General features: G+C 43.6%; 1 protein-coding gene across 5 annotated transcripts in view; it reads right to left on the bottom strand.

Moving 5' to 3' along the window:
- Positions 1-7672: 7672 nt before the first annotated feature.
- LOC121168137 (titin) overlaps positions 7673-17817 on the bottom strand; it is a 262883-nt gene continuing 252738 nt past the window's right edge. For all 5 annotated transcript variants that reach the window (XM_040997939.1, XM_040997940.1, XM_040997941.1 and 2 more), the window contains 6 exons: positions 12190-17804; positions 11584-11740; positions 10178-10869; positions 9933-10086; positions 9126-9428; positions 7673-8990 (listed from right to left, as the gene is read on the bottom strand). In XM_040997939.1, the coding sequence (XP_040853873.1) occupies positions 8692-8990; positions 9126-9428; positions 9933-10086; positions 10178-10869; positions 11584-11740; positions 12190-17804 (7220 nt within the window). In that variant the 3' untranslated portion in view covers positions 7673-8691. The remainder of the gene's footprint in view (positions 8991-9125; positions 9429-9932; positions 10087-10177; positions 10870-11583; positions 11741-12189; positions 17805-17817) is intronic.

Below are 17817 nucleotides of genomic sequence, written 5' to 3'. Positions count from 1 at the left end.
CATTCTGCAAATCTATGATGTTTGATTGATGAATTTAAATAATTTATATTCAGGTTTAATATGAATAAATGGTAATTTGTTCCTGTCTTTTAGTGTTGGGTTGATTTAGTGTTCTGTTATTTTACTGGAATGTTCTTCATGTTTGTCTTGGGTTTTGTTGGTTGCTTTTCCTTTTCTCTGTCAAGAGAACAGCTTTAAATATAATTTGTAGAGCATATTTGGAAGATTTATAGGGCTTATTTTAACTTTCTTTATTGTGGGAGAATTTATTTCATTTTCGAGACAAAGGAAAGCTTTACTGGTTGTGTTATTTTGGACTGACAATTTTTTTGCTTTTAGAATCTGGAATATGTCTCTCCATTCTCTTCTGGCCTGTAGAGTTTCCTGTGAGAGATCAACTGTAAATTTAATTGCCATTCCTCTATATGTCAGTTGACTTTTTTTTTCATTTTCCACAAGCACATTTAAAGGATCTTTTCCTCATGTTTATTCGTTATAGCTTGATTATCATGTGTTGTGGTGAAGATCGCTTTTGGTCAACCCTGTTGTGAGTTCTGTGCCCCTCCAAAATGTTGTTTCCCCATTCTTTCTACAGATTTGGGAATTTTTCTTTTACTATTTCACTAAATACATTTTTCAGCCCAGCTTCTTTTTCTGCACCTTCTGGAACTCCCATAACTGTTATATTTGGCATTTGAATAGTGTCTCTTAATTTTTGAATATTTTTTAGCTTGACCCAGTTCTGCTTCCAACTTTTTGATTGTTTACCATTGTGACGTGAAGTATCTTTGAATTCTGAGATTCTTCTACCTTCTTCAGTCTATTATTGAGACTTCTCCACTGAGTTTTAAATTTGCTCTTTTGCATCTTCCTTTTCCAATAATCCAGCTTGTTTTTGTTTCAGTGTTGCTATTTCCTGTGTGACATATTCTTTAAATTTCTGCATGTGCTTCTCATTGTTGATAAGAAGTTTTATAGCAAGTGTTTTGAATTTTGTCTCCCCCGTTTTTTTTTAATTACATTTGATTGTATAACACAGTTTCATAGGCTCTGAGATTCCCCCAATCCTTCCCTGTACCCTCCTCCCATGGTGTATCCCTCAGTTAACTCTGAGACTGGCAAAGGGTTTTGCTCTTCTGCAGGGGAGTTTTCAGTAACATTCATTATAGCTTTGTCTCTCTTTTGCTCTTGGTCATTGTACTTCTGGTTAGAAAATTCTTCATCTTAGGTCAGTTTATGAGCTGTTTTACCCAAAGGTCTGCAATTTAATTTGCTTATTGTGGTTGGTACATGACTTTTCGTTTGTAGTCACTTGTGCCACTTCCTCCAGTGAGTTTCAGATCTGGGCTCTTATGTTAGACTTCCACCATAGTCTTTCAGCTCCTGGCTCAGCATTCTACCTCCTGTGATCCCATGCTGTTGTTGCACTGCTGTCTATACAAGCTTCCTCTCATTTCTGGTTCACACAGTTCCCAGGATTAGGGAGATACCAGGTGTCCTAAATACCTAGGTTGTTGGTGGTGTTGATCTTGCTGGAACCTGCTGGCCATTAGGTCTGAGGGCCACATGGACCTATTTTGAGTTGTAAGATGCCAAAGTTGGTATTATTTTCGATGTATGACCAGTGCATGCTCTGGGCTGGAAGTGAATTCGCTCCCACCTCAGTGCATACACAGCTTACTATTGTCCCTTTAGTCTCAAAGCCTTTGTCATATGGTACAAAATAGTACCTGAAGTGCCACTGCTAGAGTTCTGGATCTTCTGGCAGTTAGGTCTGAGAGCTACCCAGACCTACTTTGGGTGAAATCTCTAGGATGATATGTTGTTGCAATTCATTGAGCCAGAAATGGATTCACCCCCAGTTTAGTGCATGCATAGTCCTGTCCCATAGCCTTTGCCTCCCTATTCAAGATGATGCCTGATTTGACTCTACTGGGGGTTTAGGCTGTGAAATCCACCCCGTTCTCATACTACCTGTGTGGGATCTGCAGCTCTGTCTCTGCTCCTGATCAAATCAAGCAAACCATGAGGACAGGAAGTTCTTTGTCTGGGTTCCCAGTGAACCTCTCTTCCCACCTGGTTGTTGATGGAGTTCTGCCTGTCAGTGCAATTCACATTGCTGCTGGCTGAATGCTGCTGGGATGTCTGGTCACTGCAACACCACACCATTGTTTTCACTGCTTTCCTGTGCACATTAGTATCCAGGTGCCCTTCCACTGTTGTTCTGTCCTCTCCTATTTCCTGGAATGGTGCCTTCTCCTCTTTACCCTGGCTAATGTTTCTCTGTTTATTTAAATGTGGCCTCACCCTATTCCACCATCTTGATTCGCTAGTCCTGTCATTTTGAAAAATTTCTTCATCTCATTCTTTTTCTAGTGGACTTCATGTTTTCACATTTCATGATGGTATTTATCTTTTGCTTCTGTGTAGGACTCCTTTAAGAGTATTTTGTAAGGTTGTTTTGGTGGTGATAAATTGCCTCATTTTCGCTGGTCTGAGAGTTGGTTTGCTTTCATTTATTTAAGGTAATATTGATGGATGTAATATCATCAGTTACTGGATATTTATTTTTCAGAATTTTAAACATATTCTTTTTCTCTTTCGGCCCTTAAATTCTCTTAGAAATCAGTCATTAGTCTCATAAAACCCTCCTTAAATGATACTTGATAACTTTTCTTTTGCAGAATCGTTGTGTGTTCCAGCTTTTGGAGTTTTCAGGCTCTGTTGGTTGACAAAGTCCCCCTTCGTGCATCCACAGACCTAGGGACCTACTGTTGGCTTTCCCACAAGAATTGTCCAACCTGCTCTGCTTTCTGTCCTCTGACGATGACAATTGATGTCCCCTGCCAGCTGAGCTTACTGTTTTGTCTCCCATGTGTATCTGGACTTGCTGTCCACTACACAGGCATAAACAACTGAGGAGCCCCAGTCGTGGCACATGTACTTGAATGTACTATGATTTTCTGGGGTGTCTGGGGTCTGAGTCCGGTGGTGCAGTTGGGTAATCCTACAGGATACCTTGCCTGGAGTGACCTCACATTTGACTCTTGTGTGCACCAGTGAGCACAGGGTCAGGTTTGGTCTATCACCTGCGCCAGCCAATGCACATATTGGTGAATACAACTGCCTGGTCAGTTCTGTCCCAAGCAGCATCTTCCATGTGAATCAGCAGGTGCTGTGGCCTGGCCCAGTGAGCCCACCACATGTGGTCCTCGTGCACACCAGCAGATACTGTGGCCTAGTCAGGGCAACCCCCAACAATTCCCACCAGGCCCACCCCCAGCCCAGGTTTTTGTTCATGCCACCCTCTGCTGTGGCCTAGCCCAAAGCAGCTTGCATCCCATCTGGCTTTTGTGCACTCCTAGAAGTTAGCCTGAACTGTCCCCCAGACCTGGTCCTCACATATACTGCCAGTGCCACCCCCAGACCTGGTTCTGTGCTCATCAGTGGGAAGTACAGCCTAGCATGAAAGTGCCCATAGTTCCCTACCAGGCATGTTCCCAGCCCCGGATTTTGTGCCTACCAGGGAGTACTGTGGACCAGCCTGACAGGAAATGTACCCAGTTCTGGTACTTGCCAGTAGGTGCTGCAGCCCAGTGTGCAATGGCCTGCCCCCAAATCTCAGCATTAGCTAGCAGATGCTACAGCTTGAGCCCACCTCCAGTCCCAGCTCTCACGGGGGCGGGCAGCAGCCTAGGTGTTCTCTTCTTGGTTTTGTTAAACCAACTAAATTCTTTTGTTTAAAGATTTATTATTATTATTATTATTATTTTTATTATTGGAAAGGCGGATATACAAAGAGGAGAGACAGAGAGGAAGATCTTCCGTCCGATGATTCACTCCCCAAGTGAGCGCAATGGCCGATGCTATGCCTATCCAAAGCCAGGAGCCTCTTCCGGGTCTCCCACGCGGGTGCAGGGTCCCAAAGCTTTGGGCCGTCCTCGACTGCTTTCCCGGGCCACAGGCAGGGAGCTGGATGGGAAGCGGGGCTGCCGGGATAGAACTGGCGCCCATATGGGATCCTGGGCGTGCAAGGTGAGGACCTTAACCACTGTACCACCGCGCCGGGCCCATAAACCAACTAAATTCTTTCATGTCTCTTCTTGGAGTATCTTTGTTATTTTAGCTCTTTACCTGGCTTTTTTTGTTTGTTTCCTTTTCTTTTGAGTCTCTCACTAAAGAAATATTGTGATCCTTTTGGGTGTCATATGGCCTTGCTGTTTTTTTTTTTTTTAATTTTTTATTTGAGAGTTATGGTTACAGAGGGAGAGTGGGAAATAGTGTCCATCTGTTGGTTCACTCCCCAAATGGCCACAATGTCCGAGACAGGGCCAGACCAAAGCTAAGAGCCTGGAACAACTTCTGGGTTTCCCCTATGGGTGTACAGACTCAAGTATTAGGGCCATCTTCTGCCACTTATCCAGGCTCAGTAGGAAACTAGACCGTATGTAAGCAGTCAAGACTCAAATCTGTACATTAATGGCATGTTGGTGGCTTAATCCACTGGGCCGTAACACCAGCTCCATATCCTTGCTTTTTTAGATTTTCAGTATTCCCATGTTGACATTTACAAATCTGGCAGATCAGTTGTTTCACCTACTTATAATAAGTGGTTTTTATGATTAAGGCATTTTTCCTGATGATGTGTCTTGGGTGTCAGTTTGGTCAGCTGTTTTGGCTTTAGTTCCAGATGAATGCTATAGTATAATCTCCTTATATCTTTATAAAACAGCATTCAATGGCAGCAGCACTGAGGGTGGTGGTGGTGTTTCTCAGTCTTACTTGGGGGATGTTGATTAGTAGCAGCTCAAGGGGCAAAGTTCTGGATCTTGTGGGTGCCAGCTCTCAGTCCACTGTAGCTTGCACGCCTGGAGATGTCTTGAGTATATTCGTTGGGAGGGGGTGTGGTTGCCTTCATGCTATTACCAGCCCAGTGTCTAGTAGGGGTGGTTCACTTCAGTGCCTACCACAGGTTTTTATTCACTGTTTGCAGCTCTTTTCCTTTGCTTTCCTCATGCAATGGCTATTTCTGTCTTCTGATGCCCAAGGACGGGAAGATTGGAGTGAGCAGATGTGTGGAAATCTGTTCTGCAGTGATCATACTCAGAGCCTGTTACAGTCTACCAAGATCAGGAGTAGGGCCATACCCACTTTCTATGGGCTGTCTGTAGCTGAGATAACTGTAGCCCCCTGCAGTTGGTGCTGGCTGTTACAATCCCAACTGACTAAAGTCATTGGTCTGCATTTGAGAGTAGGGAAAGATTTGAGCTATAGCTGTAGGCACTGACCTGGAAATAGGGACCATGACATTCTTTCCAGTAATGACTTTACAAGACCCAGGATGCAGTCCTATAATTTCTTTAATGCCCTGTACGCTGGTGCCTTGAGTCTTCCTACTTGTCATTTATCCACAGTTGGAGAAGTGGTGAAGGTAGTGCTAGACTTCTAAGTTTTGCACCTGAGTCTTGAGCCACTGGACTCTGCACTGTCTTATGGATGCATGTGTAACCTGCATGAAAATGAGATGCAAGCTGAAACACTTATTGTTCTACCACTGTGCAGGTGTCTGTCTGATGCTGGGAATGGTCTAAAATCTCTAAGAATACCGGAAGGAGAATAAAGCCTCTGTTCTCTATCTGGCATTAAGTTCTGCTGCGGTGGGACTGGCACAGAGCGTCAAAGCAAAATTCTAATTTACTTTGCCATTCTCCTCCCTAGTAGTTGGAGTCTTGCTTTGTTGTGTGCCAGATTTGGAGGAGGGATGGCAGAAGCATCTTCTTGGCTGCCTAGACTGAGGCTAAGGTAGGTCACCGTTGGACCTCTGTCATTTGGCCCTACATAATTTTTTTGGTAGACCTGAGGTCTGCACAAGGTTGGTAATGATGCAGGATGAAATGGGTCCAACCCACCAAGGCACAGGTCTTTTTCTGTGTGTGTTTGAGCACCGCAGTAAGGAAACACCTTTGGCTGTTACCTGCAGCAGGCCTGGAACTGAACTTCAAAGGCAAAGTGCTAAGTTCATTTTCTTGCCCTACTCCCCAGTGGTTGGAGTCTCATTTCACTATTTACTGAAGGTTGTGGGAGGGCTGATGGAGATGGTCTTTTGAGTAACTTGCTAAAGAGGGTCTAAGAGTTTCATGGGAGTAGGCTTGGTGCTGGATGAAATTAGCCTTTTATCTGAAGCAAGAAGCCTCTCTCCATACTGTGCTGTTTGGAGCAAGTGGAAGGATGATGTGGCACATCTGTTTTGCTTTCTTCAATGTTAATTTTATTTTTCTACCAAAGTCATGTACTGTGGCCTCTCCTCTGGTTTCTTAACTCATATGAAGAAGACCTGACCCATGAGTACCTGTGCAAGTGGGTGTTTTTGTGGGAGAATGCTCACTGCATGCTCAGCTGCCATCTTGGTCTGTCCTCAAGAGTTTTCCTGAAAAGTTTCAGAGAGGAATGTGAAGGTAAATTTATCAATGAGAACTATATCTAGGCTTTTAAAACAAAACTGCCAAATACTTCCCACATAATTAAGTATGTGCTGGGATAGGTGCTTGGTGCGGTGGTTAAGATGGTTCTTTTTTGGAGGGAGGGACAATGTTTTTGGTTAACAAGTGAAGTTTCTGCCTGTGAAGTCATGTGGCAACTAGTTTGAATTTTAGCTTCGCTTCTTTCCATCTAGTTCCTTGCTAATTTGTCCCTAGGAAAAGCAGTGGAAGAAGGTCTAAGTGTGTGGGCCTCTGCACTGATGTAGGAGATAGGAATAAAGCTCCTGGCTTTGGCATGGCCCACCCCAAGTTGCTGTGGCAATCTGGGAAGTGAACCAGAGGGTAGAACATCTTTCTCTCACACAAAATAAATCTTCAATTCAAGCCCTCCTCCTCCCTAACCAACGCCCCTCCCCCCCAAAAAAAAAGAGACTGGCATGGTGGTATACCAGGTAAAGCTATGGATTGTGATGAAGGCATTCTGTATAGGTGATAGCTTGGCTTCTGGCTGCTCTACTTCTCATCAAGCTCCCTACTAATGCACCTGGGAAAGCAGAAGAGGGTCCAAGTGCTTGGGCTCCTGTACCCCTGTAGGATATCTGGATGGAAGCTCCTGGTTCCTGGTTTCGGCCTGGTCTAGTCCTGGCTAGTAAGGCCATTTGGTGAGAGAACCAGTAACTGGAAGATATCTGTCTCTTTCTTTCTCTCAATAACTTTTTTTCAAATAAATAAGTTGAACTTTAAAAACAAAAGTTTAGAAATGTTATGTGAGATGCCTGCATCCCATATGATAGTACCTGGATTCAACTTTCAGCTCCAGCTCCCACTTCCTGTTAATGTGTATCCTAGAAAGCAGTACCCTGAGACCCTGTTAACTGGGTCTCTGCTATTCTTGTAAGGAATCCTGGATTGAGATCCAGGCTCCTGGCTTCAGCTTAACCAAGCCTTGGCTATTGCAGGCATTTTGGTAGTGAACCTGTGGATATTCAGATCTCTTTTTGTCCCTCTCCAGTTCCCTTCCCTGTCCCATTCTCTTCTGTTTTCCAAATAAATAAATAAAAAAAAAGAAGTTATAAAAAGTTAAAAACATTTGCCTAAATGAACTTATATAGGCGAATTTGAATTTGTTTTACCTTATGATCATCTGTTTCCCTACTCCAAAATTTCACAGAAAACAACCACACATTTTGAGGTGCAGATAGCTTGCTTTATTTTGTTGTTACTATCTCAAGGAGGTCCAACAATTACAACTAACAATTGAATTTATACTTGCATGAAAAGAACTACATCAAATTGAAATTTGGGGCAGTCTGTAATATTGTTTTTGATTTAACAACAGCTTTATGTTGTTGTTATGTATCATGTTTTGCTGTGGCTCATTGCTTAGCTGCCCAGTTTTTCAGGTGTAATTTTACTTTAGAGCTACCACACGAAGGCATTGGCTGCACCTGAGACCCCCAAGAGTTGACACTGCTCTGGCATGGGAATACTTGAACAGCTTGGTTAAATGAGGGGATGGCCAGGAGATGTTACTTTTTCCAAGCTATCCAGGCACTCTTTCTGTCAGAGGCAGTGTAAAGTGAGCGAACAAAGTGTTGGCCGTTACACTTTGCTCTGGTAATCGTTAAGTCATAATTTAGAGTGTGACATCATCAGAAAACGTAAGACGTTTAAGTTTTGCTTACAGGAGGGTAAATGCAAACATCACCAATGCCTTACATTTCTGATTCAATAGGTATTAGTGCATACATCAGGTGGCATGCACAGAATTATCATCTTTTAGGTGGAGAGGACATCATCAATGGGGAATTTCTCGACCCATTGAGGCAAACTTAGACATCAACAGTATGTTGAGGCACAAAGATTGATAAGTGTTGAGTAGGGTATTCGTTCCATAGGAAACTTTCTCCTACCAACAGTTTGTTTCTTAAGTTACACTGTAAAATGTCATAAAAGTAATGGTACAAAACTTTATAACCGTTAATTCGGCTATATACAGTATGTACATGTCAGTACGAAATGTATAATCATCTTAGGTCAATAATTATGAGAAGATTGAAATGCACATTTTTGAACGTCGACTCATTTAGGTTGATACAAAACTACTTCTTTAAAAAAAATATTTACAGATCAGAAAGATTAGTCCATGTGGATTATTTGTGAAAAGTTAAGAATGAATAAGTATAGAGCATATGTAAGAGCACAGGCCCTCTTACATGGATCGAATGTTTATATTCACAGTGGCAGAGTCAGATCCAAATTCATTCCCTAGGCTCAGGGTGTAAAGTCCGCCATCTTGTTTCTGAACATCCATGATGATCAGTGTTGTCAGGTCATCTGTGTTTTCAATGTGGAATCTTCCTTGTTGCTCTTGATTTTGGATTTTTCTTCCACCACAGGACCATGTTATCTCTGGGGTAGGTTCACCCGTAAAAGCGCAGGCGACTGTCAGAACTTTGCCTTCATCAATGCTGATATCAGAGGGAAGGGCTTCAATTTTAGGTGGAATTCCTTTATGGAATAATAACAAACAAAAGCTCTTAGGATCACTGAAAAGAGTTGTGATCTGCTTTCTACTGAATCATGTGCTAAAGACTACCCACGCTACTTGGCTTGACTACCTCTACCAGTAATTTTATTGCTCACCTCTGATGCCTGCTTTAAGCATTCTACTGGTTGAGCTTTCCAGTTGTGTCATACTAGATTTTCCCATAAAACTGCTGGAACTCATTTCTACAAAGGACTCTTGCATGGAGGACATGCTTTGGGCAGACATGCTTGCAAATTTCATTTCGGTCATGCTGCTAGCACTGCTGCTGCTGAAACTGCTGAAGGAGGCCTCCTGCTTAGAGGCAGACATTTGGACTGACTGAGACGAGAAGCTTCCGTGCAAGCTCGTATCACCACTTGTCCTCAATACTACCTCTCTGGGAGGTTCTTCAACTAGAGCTGTGGAGCATAGCAGATACACAGTGAACATCAATGACATATGGTTAATTGGTGACATCTGACATTGACTTACGTACGTGGAAACCTAGACACACAGGAACATAACTCTGCTGTTGAAGCGTAAGCAAGTGCGTATATACATACATTTATCGAGAGCTAGCTCAATGTTCTCAAGAAGTGAATCCTTATATTTGCGTTATATTACATGCAGATGCTAGGAATCAGTAAGAGAAAAAATGGTTAGTCATAGATGGCTATTGCTGTATTGTATATTGTGAAAATAAATCTTTCAGAGCAGTTGGTAGCTTCACTTGAAAATGTCACTTGGCCAAACTTCTATTTAACTGTAGAGAAACTTTGACCACAAGGATGCATTCACCCAGGATATGTTCACTTACATATTGAATGAACAAGGCTTCTAAGAGTTTGCTGACTTCACAAGACACTGTGCAAAAGCCTCAGAAAAACAAAACATGTAAAGGACAATGACAAAGTTATACTTACGAAGGACCATGAGGGAAGCTGTAGCTGAACATTGGCCATGGAAATTTTTGGCCTTAATTGTGTATTTTCCACTGTCACTTACTGATGCGTTTTGGATTTCGAGAGTGTATATGTTTCTGGAGCGACTTAAACTGATGTGTGAAGAAACAGAAATCTAAAATGAAGGGGAAAACGTATTTATGTTTTTTAGCAACAGATGTGGTACTTAAACTTTTCTTAAATAGTATATTTATGATTAAACTTACTGGCAGATTGTTTTTAAGCCATTCAATTTCAGGAGATGGCTCTCCGCTGATTTCACAGGAAAAGAGGACATTTTGTCCTTCGTTAACGTTCTGGGATCTTGGCTGTGAGATGAAGGCTGGAGCGCCTGAGACTTCTTTGCTCAAGGTCAAATCATACTGACACTTGACGATCCCTTCCCTCGTTTTGCCTATGCAGGTGAGGATTCCTTCATCTTTGTGACTGGCTTGCTTGATAGTTAGGGTCTGATCACTGCCCGAAACACCGTATCGGTACTCCTCGGAGTTAGTGAGCTCCTTTCCATTCAGGACCCATTTCACATCAGTGGCATTGGCAATGTTGGCTCTTAATGTCACTTTTTGCCCATCGGTTATGCTCATTTGAGTGGAAAATGCTTTAATCTCAGCATCAGTTCTGATTTCTTGAGATGTCTTTGATGTTTTTGTGACTTCCTCATGCACAACTGATTTTTCCAAGGACATAGCTGCTGATTTCTTGACATCTTCAGAAATCAGGACCTTTGAGGCTTCATCCTTGAGGGCTAATTTTTCTTGAGATTTCACTTCTGACTTCTTGGTTTCCTCAGAAGTTGCAGATTTTTGGGAAACCTCCTCATGGACAACTGCCGCCTTCTGAGATGTAACTTCAGAGGCCTTCTGGGTAGATATCTTCTGTGCCTCACTGTCTTTTACAGCTAAAAAGAAAACCACATGTTGTTAGAAATAGACACCTGTCCTTTACTTTTATAGATTCTAAAAGCAAGAAATATAGAGACAAAGTTGCCTCTTATATGCGGTGTAGGTAATATCTGATTATTTCTAAGTTCCAATCTTGGGAAATTGTCATGCCTGAATTTAGAAATTAGGGAAATGATTTCTTAAACTAAACAAAGTTGTAAATGATTCTTAAGTCTCAAAAATAAAGGTTTTAGGGATTGTCCAAGGATTTGGGAGATTTGTGGATATGACATTTTGAGTAACTGAAAAAGTAGGTTTTTTTTTTTTTTAAGATTGAGATGAAGTTAGTTTGTTTTGATTGGGAAAATTAATATAGCTGTTTTATTACCTTGCCCTGCTTTGGGAAATTAACAAGGGTGAAGCTTTAGGAAAGCAGTATCACTTTTGTCTGCCTGACTAAGCCTAAGTATTCCTAGAAGCAGCAGCTGGCTCTATGGAAGCTTATATAACGCTACATATAATTGGCTCTTAAAAATGCTGTCAGTGCTAATATAAATTCACATATCAACTTCAAAGACACATGATTCTTCATTTGTGGGGATATATCCTATGCTCGAATTAAAGCAATGCCATTTAGTGTATTCTTAAATGCTTGTGGAATAAGGAATGTTTAGAAATATATCCATAATGTTATTTTCTGAAGACTGTTGATGAGAATAAATCCAGCTTACCTTTTATTATTAATTTGCAGCTAGAGGTCACAGAACCAGCTGAGTTAAATACTGTACACATATAAAGTCCACTGTCAGAAGTATTAGTCTTATGAACTTCTAAGAAGAATCCTCCTTTGTCTTCAGAGATTTTATATTTATCTCCTTGTGTGATAGCCTGCAGAATGCAAGAAAGTGAGTTTAAAAAAAATTTTTTTTTAATTACAAACTCACAGGGAGGAGAGACAGAGAGGAAGATCTTCCATCCGATGATTCACTCCCCAAGTGAGCGCAACGGCTGGGTGCTGTACCGATCCAAAGCCAGGAGCCAGGAGCCAGGAGCTTCCTCTGGGTCTCCCACATGGGTGTAGGGTCCCAAGGCTTTGGGCTGTCCTTGACTGCTTTCCCAGGCCACAAGCAGGGAGCTGGATGGGGAAGTGGAGCTGCTGGGATTAGAACCAGTGGCCATATGGGATCCTGGAGTGTTCAAGGCAAGGACCTTAACCATTAGGCCACCCCGCTGAGCTCAAGAAAGTGAGTTTTTAAAAGTGAGTGTAAGCTTTCTATGGGAGGTGGGAATGAGGGGAAGAGTTGAATTTAGAAGATAAAATTAAGGGACACTGTTACCTTGCCATCCTTTGTCCAGGTGACAGTAGGCTTGGGTTCTCCAGTAGCTTTAACTGAAAATTTGGCAACACTGTCAGAGGAAATGGTTGTATCCTGCAGCCCAGTAACAATGGCTGGTTTTGAAGTAACTGCATCAGGAGCTTTCAGTTCAGTTTTCTTGGTTTCTGTTGACTCAGCAGTTTTCTGAGTAGCTTTCTTGGTTTCGGATGTATGTGACACCTGCTCGTGGATACTCTTAAAGGCTTGTCCCTTAAACTGGAAGCTAGTTTTCGAAGTTCCACCTTCACTAGAGATCTCACAAACGTATTCTCCACAATCAGATTCAGTGAGACTCAGAATTTTGAGCTCATAGGTGCCATCTGCCGAATAGTGAAACTGGAAGTGCCCATTTTCTTTCAGTTTCTTGCCATCTTTATACCAGGCGACCTCTTTGACGCACAGTATGCTACTCTCAACTGCACAGGTCAGCTTGGCAATGTCCTTAGAAGCCTCTGCTTTCAGGGACTGAGTAATCTTGGGTGGGGCAGAGACAGGGAGCTGCTGAACCTTCTCGGTCGATGGGGGTTTTGTCTCTGTGGGTGACACAGCTTTTGGGGGAGAAGTCACTGGTTCTGGAGACTTCACACGCTTTGGAGACTTCACAGCTTCTGGGGATTTTACCCGAGGCTCTGGGGACTTGACTCTTGGGGGTGACGTCACAGCCTTTTCAGTAACCTTGGCCTTGTGAACCGTCAGAGTGAACTGGGCTTCCTGCTTGCCTTCACTGTTTTCCACTACCACGCTATAGTGGCCCTCATCAGCAGCCTGAACTGAAGAGATCTCAAAGGTTGATTTGTACTTGGTGGTGGTCACTTGGTGGCGGGCGGAAGTACTTATGGTCTTTCCCCCGCGCAGCCAGGTCACAGCTGGCACTGGTTCACCATCTGTGTCACAGGAAAACCTTGCAGTCTCACCTTCATAGACTGTTAGGGACCGAGGCTTTGTAAGAATTCTTGCTGCCAGAGTCGTCTTGATCTTTCTGGATGTGGATTTTTCTTCTAGGGACTTTTCTTCTAGTGTAGCGCTTTTCATTTCTGCCGATGCATGGTGTTCGTAGGAGGAAAGGCTCTCCCTGGTTTCTGTCATCAGGGACTTCACTTCTCTGACGGAAGAGGCAGCTTCCATTTCGGATGTTTTCTTAAATGATGAAACTGCATATGCTTCTGTTCTTGTCAGCTCAGGGAAAACTGACCTGGGGACGTCCTCATCTCTGCGCCGGGAGGCATAGGTGGTGTAGTCCCCCCCAGTTACGTCCAGGGTTGCGTAGTCAGAAGCTTCACCTTTGTAGTTGGTGCACACAGCTCGGTAGGTTCCACTGTCATCAATGTGACAATCCAGGATTTCCAGGGTCAGGACTCCACTTGTGTTGGTGTAGTGAATCTTGCTGCTTTCTTCGAGTTCCACGCCATTGTGGTACCACTTCACTTCAGCAGTTGGTTTGGACTGAACGTTTAAGATGAAACGTGTATTCTGGCCACACGGTACCCTATGGGAGCGCATTCTTAAGGTAATTCGAGGGGCGTGGTCCAGCGTGAAAGGCTGCTGGCTCAGAACTTCATACTTCCGTTCAGATGTCTTTTGAGTCTTTAAAGCGGCTTTCATGGACTCATACCTGGAGAAGATGTCAAATCTTGCAGACCTCTCAAATCTTGAAAGTGATCTCTCACTAGACACAGGGCTAGGGGATCGCGGGCGTGTTCTCTCTGGAGTGGGGGACCTTCTTTCTATGTCATCTTCATATTCCTCAGCTGGTTGTGGCCGTGACCGGATCAGCTCAGACACTGGCCGCATTAACTCAATATAAGTTGGTGACAGGGAGCGCCGCCGTCTCAGTAGCCTCGACACGGATGAGGATGATTCCCTTTGCGTGTGCTTTGATAATTCATATTCTTCCTCAATTTCCGTGATCTCAGTCACTTGCCTTTGTCGTTTCGATTTCTTTCTTGACTTATCTTCCTTTGATAGGTGGTCAAGCTCGCTTTTGTATTCCGAGAGGCGCTGGGTGGTAGTCACAGGACGAAGCAGTTCTTCGTCTTCCTTCTCAGCCATGATCCTTTGCCGTTGCTTCGGCTGCCTGTATGCGGCCCTAGCATGCCGTTCATGCAGTTCTGCATAACTTGTGCTAGTCTCAGTCTTTGTTGGGATGTGATAAGTTGAATATCTGAAGTCTTTTCTTGTTTCCTCCATCTTTATATGAGCTTGCGGTGAGGAATAGCGTAGGCTTGACAGCTCAAAACGTGGAGGACTTCGGCTGGGGGGTGAAGCTGAAAAACCCAGTTCCAGCTCCTCTTCAAGACGCAGCCTCTCTTCCTCTGTTCGTTTCATTGCCAAGTAGTCATCAATGGGAAGGAGCAATTCTTCATCTGAGATGTCACCCAGGGAGCGTCTTCTGGGTCTGTAGTAAAAGCCATAATCAGGAGAAGGTGTACGCCTACGGGCTGGTCTCACAATTTCGAGGTCATCTTGCGACAGTTTGGGAATGCGCCATTTAGGTCTGTATTGATCTGTAATGCGTGGGAGAGGCATCACATAGAACTGTTCCCATCTCGAAAGGCGGATGCGCTTGGGCCTTTTCTGTACAACCCTGTCAATTTTTCCAGGCATTTCAAATTGGTCACGTATCTTTTTATACCATTTCATGTCAGACATTGGCACAAATTGCTTAATGTGCTGGTCTTCCTCGATGGTGGTATGCTTGTACTTGCGTGGCTCTGGGACCTCATAAGGCATACGGAGCTTTCTTTCCTCCTTCTTTTCTTCTGTCTCAAGTCGGTATTCACCCTTAACGGTCTTGGTGCTTACAGCTGGTTTGTAAAGGATGGCAGCTTCTCGCAGAGCCTCTTGGGCCACCTGTGTCAGTGGCACAGACTCAGTTCCAGACAGAATTTCAGCCATGCGTAGTGTCTTGTCAATTTGCCTTTGTACATGTCGTTCACGCTCCTCCTTACTTTTGTATTCCTGTTTCACGTACCTCAGGCGTTCCACCTGCAGGTGAGCTTGGCAGCTCGTGGAGCCAGCTGTGTTTGTGGCTGTGACTCTGTAATAACCTGTGTCTTCAGGCAAGGTATCCCTGATGTGCAAGGCATAGTAATCCAAGCCTTCATGGACAATTTCAATATTGGGCCCAAGGGACAAGGGCTGACCATCCTTCTCCCATTTTAATGTTGGAGGAGGGATGCCAGACACTCGGATCTCGAAGCAGATGCTTTGGCCTTCTTGACATTCTGCATTGGCCAGTAGCCGCTTGAACATGGGTCTTAAGGTTGTTTCTGTGGGGGGTGGGTGTGGTGTTACACTCAGCTTTGCTTTACAGCTGTCCTCACCATATTTGTTTCTTGCCACCACAGTATACTCAGCATCATCTTCTGTTGTTACATTGTTGATTGTTAACTGGTAAAGACCCTTGTCAGACTCAAATACATACTTCTTGTCATCATCACCAGGCTTGATTTTCTGACCTGATTTATACCACGTGACACGAGGTTCTGGGTGGACAGTTATTGTTACTCCAAACCGGACATTTTCACCCACATAAGCTGTCTTGTTATAGAGAGGCAGGGTGAATTCTGGTGGCCTTTCCAGAAGTCTCATTGCATCTGTTCTGCGCTTAATTTTCTTCATGGTTCTACGGCAGTAGTAGTCATAGACTTCTCTCACACCTTTCACAAACAGCTCTGCATAAGAACTGTCTTCACCGTAGTCATTGACTACTTTGCATCTGTAGGTGCCGTCATCAAACTTGGTAATGTCTTTGACATACATGGTGGCCACTCCATCTTCATAGGTGATTTCATATTTCTCACTGTTCTCCAGCTGTCTGACACCAAAGTACCAGGTCACTTGAGTGGACTGATCGTAATTTTCAATCTTGCACACATATTTGACATAACCTCCTTCTTCACCAACTGCATGCATTATCTGCCCAGAAACTGGGCCAATTTCAATGGATGCCACTTTGACTTTGGCCACAGTCACTCCCCTCTGAGATCTAATTGCACCACCGCAGGAGACCCGGGCTGCTGACACCACCATGTTCAGGTCTTTCTTGATCAGAGTGTGGTAGTAGCGCCGGTGTTTTAATGTTCTTATCACTTTGGTACTGACTCTCTCTATCTTCTGCTTCAGCCACGGGTGCTGGAGTGCCTCAGATGCAGTCATGCGAGACTTCCTCTCTTTCACCAAGAGTCGGTCAACAAAATCCATGGCCTCCAGGCTAATTTCTTTGAATGCTTCTTCATCAAATGTATATTCAGCATTCATGATATTCTCAATTATCTGTTGGTTAGTTTCAGCCAAGAATGGGTTGACACCACTCAACAGCACGTACACCAGGGTTCCAAGCGACCACATATCTGTGGCTGTGCTGACCACATCGTGCTGATGGACTTCAGGTGCATAGTACTCAGGAGCAGTGAACTGAAGCCTGAAGTTGTCTCCTGGCTTCAGCTGACGAGCTTGACCAAATTCTATTATTTTAATGATAGAGCTCTTCCGTGTTTGATAAATGATGTTTTCTGGTCTGATGTCAAAGTGTCCAATATTGTGACTGTGTAAGAACTCCAGTGCTTCACAGACTTGGCGAACATAGCTTACAATTTCTCTTTCATTGAGCTCAAAAGCACTTGTGTTAATGCGCTCAAATATGTCAAGACCTGATATGAACTCAAAGATCATAACTAATTCTTCCATGCTTTCAAATGATTCGTGGAGGTATAAGATGTTTCTGTGCCTAGCAATGTTGAGGATGGAAATTTCCTTCTTTATCAAAACCTGATCAGTCCCTTTGACTTTGACAAATTTGGCCATGAATGTCTTCTTAGAGGAAGTTTCAACACAACGGTGGACAATTCCAAACTCACCCCGCCCCAGGTCTTCAGCAATCATATATTTCTCATAGAGTTCCTTAGTTTTGGAGTGAGAGGCTTTAGTCATGGAAACCTCCCTGGTTTCGTCCACTTCCTCATCATAGTTCATGGCTCTGGTTTTATCTTCTTTGGTGACAGTTGGTTCTGATGGCTCAGAGGGCTTGCTCAGGCCAAACTTATTTTCGGCTATTACCCGGAACTGGTAACTTGTTTTTCCAAATAAGTTGATCACAGTATAACGTGTTTCTCGGGCCTGTCCTACACGTAGCCATCTTTCTGCAGTAGTTGCACATTTTTCAATAATATAGTTTGTGATTTTGCTGCCTCCATCAGTAGCTGGCTCGGTCCAGGTTAAGTTGACAGAATCTCGTGAAACATCGCTCACTTTGACTCCTCTGGGAGGATCAGGAACATCAGCCACATCCAGTTCAACTGTCTTTTGGTCAATTCCAAATCTGTTTTTAGCACAGACCACATAGAAACCAGCATCTTTTCTCTCCACTCCATTGGGGAAGACAAGTGATGTGAAGGACCTAGTGACAATAACTTGGTATTGGCCGTTATTGTCAATGAGATCTTGTCCTTTCTGCCAGGTGATCACAGGATCTGGTTTCCCACTAAAAGGTATCTTGATGCTCACCACTTCACCTCGGAGAGCATGAACGGCTCCCATGCCTTCAAGGTTTTTAGGTAGATGTATCTTAGCTGGAACTGCATTAGAAGT

The sequence above is a fragment of the Ochotona curzoniae genome, unplaced genomic scaffold (assembly GCF_017591425.1).
Source record: "Ochotona curzoniae isolate NIBS_2020 unplaced genomic scaffold, NIBS_Ocur_1.0 patch60, whole genome shotgun sequence".
Classification (NCBI taxonomy): Eukaryota; Metazoa; Chordata; class Mammalia; order Lagomorpha; family Ochotonidae; genus Ochotona; species Ochotona curzoniae.
Note: the sequence above shows the minus strand (reverse complement) of the source record. Positions and strands in the feature narration are given on the sequence as shown.